This window comes from Ranitomeya imitator, chromosome 1 (genome assembly GCF_032444005.1).
Source record: "Ranitomeya imitator isolate aRanImi1 chromosome 1, aRanImi1.pri, whole genome shotgun sequence".
Taxonomy (NCBI): domain Eukaryota; kingdom Metazoa; phylum Chordata; class Amphibia; order Anura; family Dendrobatidae; genus Ranitomeya; species Ranitomeya imitator.
In genome coordinates, this window is record NC_091282.1 from 994,038,724 (window position 1) to 994,055,547 (window position 16,824).

The 16,824-nt window shown below is 44.7% G+C and overlaps 1 protein-coding gene across 3 annotated transcripts in view; it reads left to right on the forward strand.

Annotated features, from left to right (window-relative positions):
* LOC138656729 (uncharacterized) overlaps positions 1 to 16,824 on the forward strand; it is a 166,410-nt gene that overhangs the window by 78,840 nt on the left and 70,746 nt on the right. For all 3 annotated transcript variants that reach the window (XM_069743929.1, XM_069743927.1, XM_069743928.1), the window contains exon 3: positions 11,500 to 11,570. In XM_069743929.1, coding sequence (XP_069600030.1) covers positions 11,500 to 11,570 — 71 coding nt within the window. The remainder of the gene's footprint in view (positions 1 to 11,499; positions 11,571 to 16,824) is intronic.

A 16,824-nucleotide genomic window follows, 5' to 3' on the forward strand; every position in this document is an offset into this window, starting at 1 on the left:
GTAAATCGGACCATTTTTTTCCCACACAAGTGGAGATGAGCCCTAAGCTGCATTTAGCGTTCACGTGTTTGGCATTTTTGTAGCAATGAAAGCCCGCCTAATTTACAGATGCATTTCTTCAAAAGCACAGCTGAGCATAATGTACTGGGTACTACAATGTACGGGCACTATAATAGCAGATTTGCAATTTTCACTTAGCAACATCCACTGCTGCTTGCTTCTGGAAAACGCCCATGGAGTCAAATCTTCACTACACCTGTAAATTCCCAAAGTGGTTTAATTTCCAGAATGGGGTCACTCGATGAGGGTATTCTGCTTTTCTAGCACTTAGGGTCTATATATATGTAGTCTGCAAACTATTCTAGGAAAATCTGCTTTTCAGGAAGCAAATAGTGCTCCATCCCTCCAGAGTCTCAATACATGGCTAAACACCACATGGGGTATTTCCACATTTAGCAGAAATTATGTGAAAAATTTTGGTACCACTTTTAACCATTTCCTCGTGTGAAAATGTAAAATCTTGCCATAAAACAAAATTTTTGTGTTAAAAATGTAATTTTGTTTTGTTCAGTGCACAATGGTTTAAAATTCTGTGACACACTCATGGTGTCAGTATGATCACTGCACCCTTAGATTAATCCATTGAGAGGTGTAGTTTGTAAAATGAGGTCACTTATGGGGGGTTCTGCTGGTGAGGCACCTCAGGGGCTCTCCCAGTGGGCCATGGCACCCGCAAATCATAACAGTAAAATGCCAAAGTAAAAAAAAAACCAGAATACTGGCACCAGACTTTTTGGCAATGATCTGAATCACTGCTTAGTTTTGGGTATGAAAATAAGTCTGGAGGTGCATGAAAAAATGTTCCAATCATAATGTTGTAGAAATATATGAGAAAAAAATAGCACTCACTATTACCGTACTTAAATTAATGTAATTTATTCCATGTGGCGGGACAATTCTTAGAAAAAGAGGGGGAGCAGGGAAGTGAAGGAGGACAACAGCTGTTTCATGCCTATCGCAGCTCTTCTGTGGCTCCAAACATTCACAGATGAGCAACCACTTCCCTTTTCGGGTATGTTTCCATGGGCCGGATTGCATCCGGATTAGCTGCAGATTGAACGCTGCGTACAGCCGCAACGTTCAATCCGCAGCATGCAGATGTTACAACATAGTGGAGGGGTTTTTATGAAATCCCATCTCCAATATCTGTGCGAACACGCATACGGCGGCCCTGCATTTCTGGACATGCAGTGTGTCTTTTTAGACGGCAGTGTGACGCCCCAGGGTCCTGGTTGTCGCACTGGCATTGCTTTCCTCACGGGGAGAGTGATGTCACGCTAGGAAGCGATGAAATATCTCTTTTATCAGGTAATCACATACACACAACATGTTTGCACTCCAGGCCAGAAGGGGGAGCTCTGAACCCGGATTAAAGGGAACTTCCCTGATATATATTAGGGCTGGAGGGGAAGTCAGTGAGCAGTTAGTTCCAGAAAGTAGACTGGAGCAGTCTGAGGCAGAGAGACGTGCATGGGGTCGTGCAGCCAGAGTTGCTGCAGCTCTAAGATTGAGATATATTGAAGGAAAGAATACTCTTAATGGATGTGTAGGAGCATGGAGCACAGGAGAGTAACACCAGGGGAGCAGAGCAGCGATTTGGTTACCTCCCTGGCTGAGCACAGACACCAGTAGCCGGAAGACCGGGATTGTGTCTGACTTCATGAGGCACAGCAGAAACCAGCAGGACAGCTGGATTATAAATCACCTGTCCGCCTTAATACCCAGGAGGCACTGCGGCATATAGGGCTCGGGTCGTGATGGAGACCCTGTAAAAAGTTTCGAGTCACCTGTCATTCGGGTTTGTGTCCTAACCTATATGGGTGACAGAGAAGAACTGTGAGGACCTTATCGGAAGCCATAGGCAGTAAGGGACTACAACACCACCGCGCTTTGAGGAAGGCTTTCATCTCCACCTGGTAAAGGGGACTCTGGATTCGCTTCCAAGCCGGCCGGACCCTGCCTGTACCTGTGATCTGGTGCTCTGGACTGCGGTTGCCTGAAGCTACAGTAAACCAGATAAACAGACTGCAAACCTGTGTCCTCCGTTCTTTACTGCCCCACGCATCATCTTCATCTACACACTGGGAGCCCTGGTTACCTACCTCACTTGTGGGAAGTTATACCATCCATCTGCCATAACATCACCCCAAAGGACCCCTTTAAGCAGCGTCGGTCCCTACTGACCGAATACCACAGGTAGCGTCACGAACACAAACTTTATTCACTAATCCGCTCCCATGGCCCAAACAGGGGTTTTCCCCAACATATGGGGTATCAGCGTACTCAGGACAAATTGGAAAACCACCTCTGCAGTTCAATTTCTCTTGTTACCCTTGGGAAAATAAAAATTTGGGGGGCTAAAAAACATTTTTGTGGGACAAAAATGATTTTTTATTTTCACGGCTCTGCGTTATAAACTGTAGTGAAACACTTGGGGGTTCAAAGTTCTCACAACACATCTAGATAAGTTCCTTGGGGGGTCTAGGTTCCAATATGGGGTCACTTGTGGGGGGCTTTTACTGTTTAGGTACATCAGGGGCTCTGCAAATGCAACGTGATGCCTGCAGACCAATCCATCTAAGTCTGCATTCCAAATGGCACTCCTTCCCTTCCGAGCTCTGCAATGCGCCCAAACGGTGGTCCCCCCCCCCCCAAATATGGGGTATCAGCGTACTCAGGACAAATTGGATGACAACTTTTGGGGACCAATTTCTCCTGTTACCCTTGGGAAAATAAAACAAATTGGAGCTGAATTAAATTTTTTGTGAAAAAAAATTAAATGTTCATTTTTTTTTTTTAAACATTCCAAAAATTCCTGTGAAACACCTGAAGGGTTAATAAACTTCTTGAATATGGTTTTGAGCACCTTGAGGGGTGCAGTTTTTAGAATGGTGTCACACTTGGGTGTTTTCTATCATATAGACCCCTCAAATTGACTTCAAATGTGACGTGGTCCCTAAAAAAAAATGGTGTTGTAAAAATAAGAAATTGCGGGTCAAATTTTAACACTTATAACTCCCTAACAAAAAAAAAATTGTTTCCAAACTTGTGCTGATGTAAAGTAGACAATGTGGGAAATGTTACATATTAAGTATTTTGTGTGACATATCTCTGTGATTTAAGGGCATAAAAATTAAAAGTTGGAAAATTGCTAAATTTTCCAAATTTTCGCCAAATTTCCATTTTTTTCACAAATAAACACAGGTAATATCAAAGAAATTTTACCACTATCATGAAGTACAATATGTCTCGAGAAAACATTGTCAGAATCACCGGGATCCATTGAAGCGTTCCAGAGTTATAACCTCTTAAATGGACAGTGGTCAGAAATGTAAAAATTGGCCCGGTCTTTAATATGCAAACCACCCTTAAGGGTAAAGGGGTTAATAGCCTAGAGAGAGGGACCATGGCTATTGCCCCCCCTGCTAAAAGCATCTGCCCCCAGCCACCCCAGAAAAGGCACATCTGTAAGATGCGCCTATTCTGGCACTTAGCCTCTCTCTTCCCACTCCCCTGTAGCGGTGGGATATGGGGTAATAAAGGGTTAATCCCACCTTGCTATTGTAAGGTGACATTAAGCCTGGTTACTAATGTAGAGGTGTCAATAAGACACCTATTATTACGCCCACAGGGTGTGACAAGGTAAAGTGGACTCACTAGACCACTGATGGTGCAGTGGTGGCTGTATACCCGATACTCAAAAGATAGGAGAGTAGATCTCATAAACCAAAAGATATTTATTAACAAAAAGGAAACAGGTGTCAGAGGGAGAGAACCTCTGGATCACAGCACTGTACCACGTAGTGGAGCACCGGGCAAGGTGTACCCCTATACATGGATTCCCCCGTCACAACACCAGGTGGCCTGTATGCTACGAATCCAGGACCAGAGGACGACCCATACTGACAAACTAGCAACACAGTAGAATACTTGGGCCAGCTGGTGGGGACAATCCCAGAAGCTCCATGAAATCCAGCAAGGTAGTTTCCACTGGTAGCAGGGTCTGGAGGATTCCGTGAGGAGAGGCAAGACAACCTGGAGTGAGAACCGGAGAGACCAGAGAAGTCCAGAATGGGATTCACCAGAAGAGGACTCTGTGAAAATAGAGACATAAGTAAAGTGCAGAGCACAGCAGAGCGTGGCCTGAAGCTGAGGCAACGATACAAAGAATGAACACATAGCCCAGGCACCTCCCTAAAGGGGAGGGTGCTTTTTATGCACAGAGCATCATAACACAGACGGCCCTAATAGCGAACAGGTGTCCTGCTGTTTCAAGTATGTACAGGAAGCGGGGCGCGGCTCCTAAGAGCATTTCCAGGAGACCTGCCAAGAGGATGCAGGTTCTTAGCAGAGAAAGAAGCCGCAGATCGTCTGGAGCCACGGACAGGGTGAGTAAGGCTGTGTGATAGGTGCCGGTCTCCCTGCACAGCGGAGACCGAACCTGCGGCTGAGGGCATGACACCTATCCATTATTAATCCAATAGTAGTAAATGATTAATAAAACACACACACATTAGGAAAAATGTATTTGATTGAAATAAAGACACATGGTGTTGTAATAGTTTATTATACTCTTAATCCAAATGACGATCCTCATTCTGTAAAAGAAAAAAGCAACAATATCCCATACCTGTCCGGCGCTCAGTCACGTCCCACACTGTAAATCCATCTGAAGGGGTTAAAAAAATGTCCAGCCAGGAGCCTGCTAATGCAGCTGTGCTCCTGACTGTAAAATCTGGGGAATGAATTGAAAGCAGGGGAACGTAGCTACCTAGACTTGCGGTGCTGCGCCCCCTGATGGTATAAACTCATATGAACTCTAGCGTGGGAATTTTTCAGAATATTTTCTCACGCTAGAGTTCATATGAGTTTATACCAGCAGGGGTCACAGCACCGCAAGTCTACTGGAGAAAATTGCGCGGGAGCCCACGCCAGTTTTTTCCATGAATTAACCCTTTATTTTAACAGAGCCCCCAAATTTTGTACACACTCTACTAACATTAGTAGTGAGGAATATGCAAAAAAAAAGGGATATGAAATGGTCTACTGTCTGTAAACCATGTCTCATATCCTGTCGGGTTTGATAAGGAGATAGCAAAAGCCGGTAATTGAATTACCGGCTTTTATGCTATCTAGCGCTGTATTAAATATATATATTTTTTTTTTTTTCTCAATTATATATATATATATATATATATATATATATACAGTATATATATGTATACTATGTGTAGACATTTATTCTATCTATTCTATTCTAACCTGTCAGTGTGATTTTACCGTACACCGCGCTGAATTGCCGGCTTTTCTATAGAACACCGGTGCGTATTTCTCGCAAGTCACACTGATGGTCCGTGTGAAGTCCGTATGCTTCTTGCCCCCATAGGGGGCAAGGTTTTCATTGGCGGATTTTTTGCGCAATAAGCTGACAAACGCAGCATGCTGCGATTTTCTCAGCCCGTAAAATACGGCTGAGAAATATATGGCAGATAGGAGATGCCCCATAGAGAATCATTGGTCCATGTGCAATGCGTAGTTTTTGCGCCTCTCATACGTCCGTAAAACACTCTAGTGTGACACCAGCCTAATCCATTTTGCCTCTCTTTGCAGAAGGTATTTATTATGATTTCCACCTCTTTCTGGATAGTTAACCTGTTCAATGCCTGCAAACTGCAAGGTTTTGGATCAGCATTATGCTGTTTGATTAATCTACATCGACAACCCCAGAGCCCTTCCTCCCACCTACCCAACCCTCCACCTCCAAAACCAACTTCTCCACCATTACAGAAGATCGACTCTACACTCTACTCTCTAGATCGCATCTCACCACCTGTGCACTTGACCCGATCCCTTCCCACTTCATCTCAGACCTCGCCACAGTCTTCATCCCAACCCTAACCCATCTCTTCAACTCATCATTAACAACTGGTGTTTTCCCCTCAAGCTTTAAACATGCCTCAATCATACCTATCCTCAAATCTTGACCCATCCAAAAACATAAACAACACGTCCATCTTGAACTGTCTCCCATCTATCTTCCTGCTCCCTCTTCGACCACTTACAATCAGGCTTCCGGTCACACCACTCCACTGAAACTGCCCTAACTAAGGTCAGCAATGACTTATTAACTGCCAAGAGCAAGCAACACTAATTTATCCTCCTCCTCCTGGACCTGCCCTCTGCCTTTGACACAGTGGACCATTCCCTGTTGCTGCGGACCCTCTCATCCCTTGGCATCACAGACTTGGCCCTATCCTGGATCTCGTGATACCTAACTGACCGGACATTCAGCATCTCCCACTCATACACCACCTCCTCACCTCGCCTCCATCTGTCGGAGTCCTGCAAGGTTCAGTTCTAGGGCCCCTGCTCTTCTCCATTTACACTTTTGGCCTGGGACAGCTCATAGAATCTCACTGTTTTCAGTATCATCTCTATGTTGATGACACACAGATTTACATCTCTGGACCAGATATCGCCACTCTACTAACCAGAATCCCTCAATGTCTATCCGCTATTTCATCCTTCTTCTCCGTTAGATTTCTAAAACTTAACATGGACAAAACAGAATTCATCGTCTTTCCCTCACCTTGCGCGACCCCCCCCAATGAACCTATCCATTACAGTAAACGGCTGCCCCCCAGTCCCACAAGCTTGCTGTCTCTGGTTAATCCTTGACACTGATCTCTCCTTCAAACCACATTTCCAAGCCCTTTCCACTTCTTGCCGCCTTCAACTCAAAAATATTTCATGGATCCGCATATTCCTAAACCAAGAATCTGCAAAAACCCTAGTCCATGCCCTCATCATCTCGCGCCTCGACTACTGTAACCTCCTGCTCTGTGGCCTCCCCTCTAACACTCTCGCACCCCTCTAATCTATTCTAAACTCAGCTGCCCGACTAATCCACCTGTCCCCGGCCTCTCCCCTTTGTCAATCCCTTCACTGGCTCCCCATTACCCAGAGACTCAAGTACAAAAGCCTAACCATGACATACAAAGCCATCCACAACCTGTCTCCTCCATACATCTGTGACCTCATCTCCCGTTACTTTCCTGCACGCAACCTCCGATCTTCACAAGATCTTCTTCTCTACTCCCCTCTTATCTCCTCTTCCCACAATCGCATACAAGATTTCTCTTGCGCATCACCCCTACTCTGGAACTCTCTACCACAACATATCAGACTCCCACCTACCATCGAAACTTTCAAAAAGAACCTGAAGACACACCTCTGCCGACAAGCCTACAACCTGCAGTAACCACCGATTGACCAAACCGTTGCACGACCAGCTCTACCCTCATCTATTGTATCCTCACCCATCCCTTGTAGATTGTGAGCCTTCGCGGGCAGGGTCCTCTCTCCTCCTGTACCAGTTGTGACTTGTAATGTTCAAGATTATTGTACTTGTTTTTATTATGTATACCGCTCCTCACATGTAAAGCGCCATGGAATAAATGGCGCTATAATAATAAATAATAATAATCTACGTGAACCTTTTTTAGTTGCGAGTGAGTTCCCTAAAGCGGATAAAAATAGGACAGATCGTTTTTTCTATATAAAAGTAGCTACAGGGGCAAAAGATGACATATTCAATGAATTTAGACCTACATGTTATGAAGTCTCTGACGGAACCTATTCTCAGAGAATTCCTTGTTAAATGATAGTCACAAAAAGAGCATCTTCTACAGTTGAAGTTACATTTGGGACAGGATTTGTCCAACCAATTGTTAATGTCGGGAGAAATTCTGTGCTTTATTAACATGTCCCCAATATTAGGGCAGGGTTTAAAGGGAACCTGTCAACAGGATTATGCACAGTGTAACAACCCAGCTGGCATCACTGCATGGCCTCCCATCCCCCACCTGCATTACACTCAAACTCACTTCTCTGGGCCTTGTGGTGACTTCTCTCTGCTGCCAGCTCCATGCTGTGTGCCTCATGTCTGCTGTCTGCTCTGTGCATGCTCTGTCTGTGTGCATAGAGGGGCGGCGCCAGCAACTCCTGTTTCTTATAGAGACTCTGTGCACCTTGCTAAGGTGTCCCTGGCCAATCGCCATGAGGCTTCCTGTATTTAAGACATCCCCACCCATTGCAACTTTCTCCCTCAATTAGTTCTTAGCTGCTGAGGTGCCAGGCCCTGTCTTGGTTACTCTCATGTCTGCCACCCAAGGGGGCGTTGTACCCTGGTCTGTGTCCTGTGTAGCCACCCAGTGGGGCTTAGTACCCTGGCCTATGTTTTTGTGTAGCCACCCAGCGGGGCTTCGTACCCTGGCCTATGTCCGTCATCCAGAGGGGCTTCATACCCTGGCTTGTGTCCATGTCTCTGTGTCTTGTCTCGTTCCTGACTCTGTCTTAGTCTAGTCCTATTCCGGTGTCTGTTTATATCCCAGTCTTGGTTTTCCTTTTCTGCTGTGCATTCTCTGTGTCTTGCTTTGCTCCGCTTTCGGCTCCGCTCTCTGAAACCTTGCTTTGCTCCTTGCTATGCATTCTGTTACCTTACTCTGCACTCTGTGGCTTTGCTCTCAGCTCTGCACTCTGTGGCTTTGCTCTCAGCTCTGCACTTTTTGGCTTTGCTCTCAGCTCTGCACTCTGTGTCTTGCTCTGCACTCAGCTCTGCACTCTGTGGCTTTGCTCTCAGCTCTGCACTCTGTGTCTTGCTCTACACTCAGCTCTGCACTCTGTGTCTTGCTCTGCACTCAGCTCTGCACTCTGTGGCTTTGCTCTCAGCTCTGCACTCTGTGTCTTGCTCTACACTCAGCTCTGCACTCTGTGTCTTGCTCTGCACTCAGCTCTGCACTCTGTGGCTTTGCTCTCAGCTCTGCACTCTGTGTCTTGCTCTACACTCAGCTCTGCACTCTGTTTCTTGCTCTACACTCAGCTCTGCACTCTGTGTCTTGCTCTGCACTCAGCTCTGCACTCTGTGGCTTTGCTCTCAGCTCTGCACTCTGTGTCTTGCTCTGCACTCAGCTCTGCACTCTGTGGCTTAGCTCTAGCTCTGCTCTCAGTAACTTTGCTCTGCACTCTGTGGCTTTGCTCTGCACTCTGACCTTGCTCTGCACTCTGTGGCTTCGCTCTGCGGCTCCGCTCCTTGCGGTTCTACCTGGCTCCGCTCTTTGCAGTTCTACTTCTTCTGCACTTGGCTCCGCCTCCAGCTCTTGGCTCCGCCTCCTGCGTGTCTGCACTTGGCTCCGCCTCCGGCATCTCTGTTATTGGCTCTAGCTCCTGTGCTTTCGCTCTGCATCCACTCTTGCGGTCTTCCTCTACCTTTTCTTAAGTCCTCCTGTCTGAACAGGTTCTTACCTGTTTTACATACCTGTCTGCAGACCGGTTCTTCCAGTGTACCAGCCTTGTCCGCCTGTTCTGCCAGAGAGCCAGCCGTACCTGCCTGCCTACCAGAGAGCCAGCCGTGCCCGCCTGCCTGCCAGTGTCTCTGTTGTACCCGTCTGTCTGCCTGTGTCCCAGCCGTGCCCGCTTGCCTGTCTATGTTCCGTTCCCCGGTGGGATCAGCAGCCACAGCCAGACACCATCCTGGAGTGGTACCTGGTAGCTTCCTATTGCACAAGTCTGACCTCATCATCAGAGGCTCCAGCGAACAGCTAGGAAGCTACTTAGTTACGCCCCTTCCAGGGAAGTTTGCTCTGTGGTCCAGTGGGGCCACACCAGCGCACGCCCGCGCCAACCAGTCTGGGCGCGAGCGTGACACAAAGTAACCTACACATAGTGTCAGGTCTGCGCCGTAATACTGATTAAAATGATACCTTGGTTGAGGAAATCCGTCTTGGTTGTTGTTTAATCCTTATTTTTGAGTTAATGATATGCTCGTGCTGCGGAGCGGCCTGTGAGGGAGTCTTCATGAGGTCCTCTGCTTAGGTATTCATAATGAAGACTGTTTACAGGTCACTGATCCCTCACTGACCTGCTCCCTAGTTTACATAATGAATATTATATACTAGATGGTGGCCCGATTCTAAGGCATCATGTATTCTAGAATATGTATGTAGTTTATTTATGAAGTTTCCAGAATAATGCAATTTATACAAAGGATTCGGCCGGCCGCAACCAATTAGCGAAGCGTGGTTCAAATTCCGCGCCAATTCGCGGGAGGATCGCGACTCGCTCATTGTTCTCCCCCCTCCTTAACACATACCACGATTCATGATGCACAGATACTGCAGAGAAATATAGCACAGCCAAGTAGCATATAACACAGCCCACGTAACATAGAGCACAGCCCACGTAGTAAATAGCACAGACAAGTAGTATATTGACCAGCCACGTAGTGTATTGCCCAGCCATGTAGTATATTGCCAAGCCACATAGTACGTATATAGCACAGACATGTAGTATATAGCACAGACACGTAGTATATTGCCCAGCCACGTAGTATATTGGCCAGCCACGTAGTACATAGCACAGACACGTAGTATATAGCACAGACACGTAGTATATTGACCAGCCACGTAAAATATTGCACAGCCACGTAGTATATTGCACAGCCATGTAATATATTGCACAGCCACATAGTATATAGCACAGCCACGAAGTATATAGCACAGAGATGTAGTATATAACACAGCCCACGCAGTATCTAACACAGCCCACGTAGTATATAGCAATGTGGACACCATATCCCTGTTAAAAAAAGAATTAAAATAAAAAATAGTTATATACTCACCTTCCGTCGGTTCCCGGATCCAGCCCAGGTGTTTACCGATGCTCCTCGCGATGCTCCGGTCCCAAGAGTGCATTGCGGTCTTGCGAGATGATGACGTAGCGGTCTCGCAAAACCGCTACGTCACCATCTCGTGAGCCCGCAATGCATGGACCGGACCACCGCAAGGAGCGGGAAAGGCCTGGGCTGGATCCGGGGGCCGACAGAAGGTGAGTATATAATGATTTTTTTATTTTTTTTACAGGACAGATATATAAAAGGTATCAACCACTGAGGACTCCTAATTCTTAATTTTTTTTATTATTATTAACATTAGATCTTTTTACTATTGATGCTGCATAGCCACCTATATAGTGACAGTGAGCTGTTAGTGGATGTAACCATGGATACCTAAAAAGCTACTGCAGTGCCTGCACATGGGGTAAACAATATTGCGAATCAGAAGAACTACTACATTTCTAATTGGAGATATTATTTTTACACCTACTACATATTGGTATAGGATCTTGGGGATGGGAATACCCCTTCAAGTTCCTAATAGATTACTAACCATGGTCAAGTGAATGCTTTTGCTCATCTGTACCTCCTAAGTGTGGAGAACAGTGACAGCGGCTGTGGGTAGGGACAGGATAATTTCCTAATAAAAATTTCTTTATGATAATTTAATTGGATTAATTTTTGCTGGTTAAGAGTGTATAGAGATATTGCATATTTTAGTAGAAATATAGTGCTTTCTACTAATGTGTATATTTCATATTGTACAGGTCACTGCGAATTGACCCATTTGTTAATATACTCAGGTTCCAACCCAAGGACTACTGACAATTTTGGTCAGGTAAGCCACAAAATAATGTTTGTAAGATCAACGTGTTTCATCTGGCATAGTAAATTAGGGATGTAAAAAACTGTATTTTTATAAATTTAAAAAATATTTTGAGTATTTTTACTTGGGCCTTATTACCTCTTGTACTTGGATGAAAGTAGAACATTAACACCTTTAACGTTTAACGTTTGCACGTTATGGACCGGGCCAATTTTTACAATTCTGACCACTGTCCCTTTATGAGGTTATAACTCTGGAACGCTTCAACGGATCCCGGTGATTCTGACAATCTTTTCTTGTGACATATTGTACTTCATGATAGTGGTAAAATTTCTTTGATATTACCTGCGTTTATTTGTAAAAAAATGGAAATTTGGCAAAAATTTTGAAAATTTCGCAATTTTCCAACTTTGAACTTTTATGCAATTAAATCACAGAGATATGTCACACAAAATACTTAATAAGTAACATTTCCCACATGTCTACTTTACATCAGCACAATTTTGGAACCACATTTTTTTTTGTTAGGGAGTTATAAGGGTTAAAAGTTGACCAGCAATTTCTCATTTTTACAACACCATTTTTTTTTAGGGACCACATCTCATTTGAAGTCATTTTGAGGGGTCTATATGATAGAAAATACCCAAGTGTGACACCATTCTAAAAACTGCACCCCTCAAGGTGCTCAAAACCACATTCAAGAAGCTTATTAACCCTTCAGGTGTTTCACAGGAATTTTTGGAATGTTTAAATAAAAATGAACATTTAACTTTTTTTTACAAAAAATTTACTTCAGCTCCAATTTGTTTTATTTTAACAAGGGTAACAGGAGAAAATGGACCCCCAAAGTTGTTGTACAATTTGTCCTGAGTACGCCGATATTCCACATGTGGGGGTAAACCACTATTTGGGCGCATGACAGAGCTCGGAAGCGAAGGAGCACCATTTGACTTTTAAATGCAAAATTGACTGGAAATGAGATGGGACGCCATGTTGCGTTTGGAGAGCCACTGATGTGCCTAAACATTGAAACCCCCCACAAGTGACACCATTTTGGAAAGTAGACCCCCTAAGGAACTTATCTAGAGGTGTGGTGAGCACTTTGACCCACCAAGTGCTTCACAGAAGTTTATAATGCAGAACCGCAAAAATAAAAAATCGTTTTTTTCACAAAAATTATATTTTCGCCCCCAATTTTTTATTTTCCCAAGGGTAAGAGAAGAAATTGGACCCCAAAAGTTGTTGTACAATTTGTCCTGAGTACGCTGATACCCCATATGTGGGAGTAAACCACTGTTTGGGTGTATGGGAGAGCTCGGAAGGGAAGGAGCGCCGTTTGACTTTTCAATGCAAAATTGACAGGAATTGAGATGGGACCCCATGTTGCGTTTGGAGAGACACTGATGTGCCTAAACATTGAAACCCCCCACAAGTGACACCATTTTGGAAAGTAGACCCCCTAAGGAACTTATCTAGATGTGTGGTGAGCACTTTGACCCACCAAGGGCTTCACTACAGTTTATAATGCAGAGCCGTAAAAATAAAAGAAAAATTTTTTCCCACAAAAATTATTTTTTAGCCCCCAGTTTTGTATTTTCCCAAGGGTAACAGGAGAAATTGGACGCCAAAAGTTGTTGTCCAATTTGTTCTGAGTGCACTGATACCCCATATGTGGGGGGGAACCACCGTTTGGGCGCATGGGAGGACTCGGAAGGGAAGGAGCGCCATTTGGAATGCAGACTTAGATGGAATGGTCTGCAAGCATCACATTGCATTTGCAGAGCTCCTAATGTACCTAAACAGTAGAAACCCCCCACAAGTGACACCATTTTGGAAAGTAGACCCCCTAAGGAACTCATCAAGATGTGACGTGAGAGCTTTGAACCCCCAAGTGTTTCACTACAGTTTATAACGCAGAGCCGCGCAAATAAAAAAAAAATTTTCCACAAAAATTATTTTTTAGCCCCCAGTTTTGTATTTTTCCAAGGGTAACAGGAGAAATTGGACCCTAAATATTGTTGTCCAATTTGTCCTGAGTACGTTGATACCCGATATGTGGGGGGGAACCATCGTTTGAGCGCATGGCAGAGCTCGGAAGGGAAGGAGCATAATTTGGAATGCAGACTTAGATGGATTGGTCTGCAGGCATCACATTGCGTTTGCAGAGCCCCATATGTACCTTAACAGTAGAATCCCCCCACAAGTGACCCCATATTGAAAACTAGACCCCCAAGGAACTTATCTAGATGTGTTGTGAGAACTTTGAACCCCCAAGTGTTTCACTACAGTTTATAACACAGAGCCGTGAAAAAAAAAAAAAAATTTCCACCCAAAATTATTTTTTAGCCCCTAGTTTTGTATTTTCCAGAGGGTAACAGGAGAAATTGGACCCCGAAAGTTGTTGTCCAATTTGTCCTGAGTACGCTGATACCACATATGTGGGGGTGAACCACCGTTTGGGCGCATGGGAGAGCTCGGAAGGGAAGGAGCGACATTTAGAATGCAGACTTAGATGGAATGGTCTGTAGGCGTCACATTGCGTTTGCAGAGTCCCTAATGTACCTAAACAGTAGAAACCCCCCACAAGTGACCCCATATTGGAAACTAGACCCCACAAGGAACTTATCTAGATATGTTGTGAGAACTTTGAAGCCCCCAATTGTTTCACTACAGTTTATAACGCAGAGTCGTGAAAATAGAAAATCCTTTTTTTTCCCACAAAAATTATTTTTTAGCCCCCAGTTTTGTGTTTTCCCAAGGGTAACAGGAGAAATTGGACCCCAAAAGTTGTTGTCCAATTTGTCCTGAGTACGATGATACCCCATACGTTGGGGTAAACCCCTATTTGGGCACACGGGAGAGCTCGGAAGGGAAGGAGCACTGTTTTACTTTTTCAACGCAGAATTGGCTGGAATTGAGATTGGACGCCATGTTGCGTTTGGAGAGCCCCTGATATGCCTAAACAGTGGAAACCCCCTCAATTATAACTGAAACCCTAATCCAAACACACCCCTAACCCTAATCCCAATGGTAACCCTAACCACACCTCTAACCCAGACACACCCTAACCCTAATCCCAACCCTATTCCCAACCGTAAATGTAATCCTAACCCTAACTTTAGCCCCAACCCTAACCCTAACTTTAGCCTTAACCCTAGCCCCAACCCTAGCCCTAACCCTAACCCTAGCCCCAACCCTAACCCTAGCCCTAACCCTAACCCTAGCCCTAACCCTAGCCCTAACCCTAGCCCTAACCCTAGCCCTAACCCTAACCCTAATGGGAAAATGGAAATAAATAAATTTTTTAAATTTTTGCCTAACTAAGGGGGTGATGAAGGGGGTTTGATATACTTTTATAGCGGGTTTTTTAGCGGATTTTTATGATTGGCAGCCGTCACACACTAAAAGACTTTTATTGCAAAAAATATTTTTTGCGTTACCACATTTTGAGAGCTATAATTTTTCCATATTTTGGTCCACAGAGTCATGTGAGGTCTTGTTTTTTGCGGGACGAGTTGACGTTTTTATTGGTAACATTTTCGGGCACGTGACTCTTTTGATCGCTTTTTATTCCGATTTTTGTCCAAAAACCAGCTATTCATGAATTTCTTTTGGGGGAGGCGTTTATACCGTTCCGCGTTTGGTAAAATTGATAAAGCAATTTTATTCTTCGGGTCAGTACGATTACAGTGATACCTCATTTATATCATTTTTTGGGGGGCGCTTTTATACGATAAAAACTATTTTATAGAAAAAATAATTATTTTTGCATCGCTTTATTCTGAGGACTATAACTTTTTTATTTTTTTGCTGATGATGCTGTATGGCGGCTCGTTTTTTGCGGGACAAGATGACGCTTTCAGCGGTACCATGGTTATTTATATCTGTCTTTTTGATCGCGTGTTATTCCACTTTTTGTTCGGCAGTATGATAATAAAGCGTTGTTTTTTGCCTCGTTTTTTTTTTTTCTTACGGTGTTTACTGAAAGGGTTAACTAGTGGTCCAGTTTTATAGGTTGGGTCGTTACGGACGTGGCGATACTAAATATGTGTACTTTTATTGTTTTTTTTTTTATTTAGATAAAGAAATGTATTTATGGGAATAATATATATATTTTTTTTCATTATTTAGTTTTTTTTTTTGTTTTTTTTTACTCGTGTGGAAAAAATTTTTTAAACTTTTTTACTTTGTCCCAGGGGGGGACATCACAGATCGGTGATCTGACAGTTTGCACAGCACTCTGTCAGATCACCGATCTGTCTGAGAGCTATGCAGGCTTCACAGTGCCTGCTCTGAGCAGGCTCTGTGAAGCCACCTCCCTCCCTGCAGGACCCGGATACCGCGGCCATCTTGGATCTGGGCCTGGAGCAGGGAGGGAGGTAGGGAGACCCTCGCAGCAACGCGATCTGTGGGGGTCTCAGGGAAGCCCGCAGGGAGCCCCCTCCCTGCGCGATGCTTCCCTATACCGCCGGCACACCGCAATCATGTTTGATCGCGGTGTGCCGGGGGTTAATTTGCCGGGGGCGGTCCGTGACCGCTCCTGGCACATAGCGCCGGATGTCAGCTGCGATAGGCAGCTGACACCCGGCTGCGATCGGCCGCGCTCCCCCCGGGAGCGCGGCCGATCGCGCTGGACGTACTATTCCATCCTTGGGAAGTAGGGCCCACCCCACATGGACGGAATAGTACGTCCAGTGGCAGAAAGGGGTTAAGGCTATGTTCACACATTCAGTATTTGGTTAGCAAGTGAAAAATACAGAAGTGACGTGTTTCTATTATACTTTTCCTGTGATTGTTCCTGTCCTGATATTGGCTTACACATACAGATGTAAAATACTGACCAAATAATGAATGTGGCTCAACACCTGTTATTGTATGTAATATTGGGCTCACAAAGGGGCATTTTTGTTATTTAATTCTTCAGGGAGTGCTCTGCCTCAACAACAATCACTGTCCTGGCATTTCATTTGCCGTGCCTACAATCATATACTAGTGATCAGGGGCCTAACAAAAGTCTAAGGCTATGTGCACACGTTGCTGAATTGCTGTGGAAATTTCTGGGGCAATTCCACAACTCCCTGACGCTGGTAAAACGCATGCAGAAGTGGCATGCGTTTTCCCGCTAAATGATAGCGTTTTGCAAGCGTAATTAGCTTGCAAAATAGTAGCGTCTTCCAAGCAATCTGTAGCATCGCTTGGAAAACTGATTGACAGGTTGGTCACACTTGTCAAACATAGTGTTTGACAAGCGTGACTGTTATGTCCC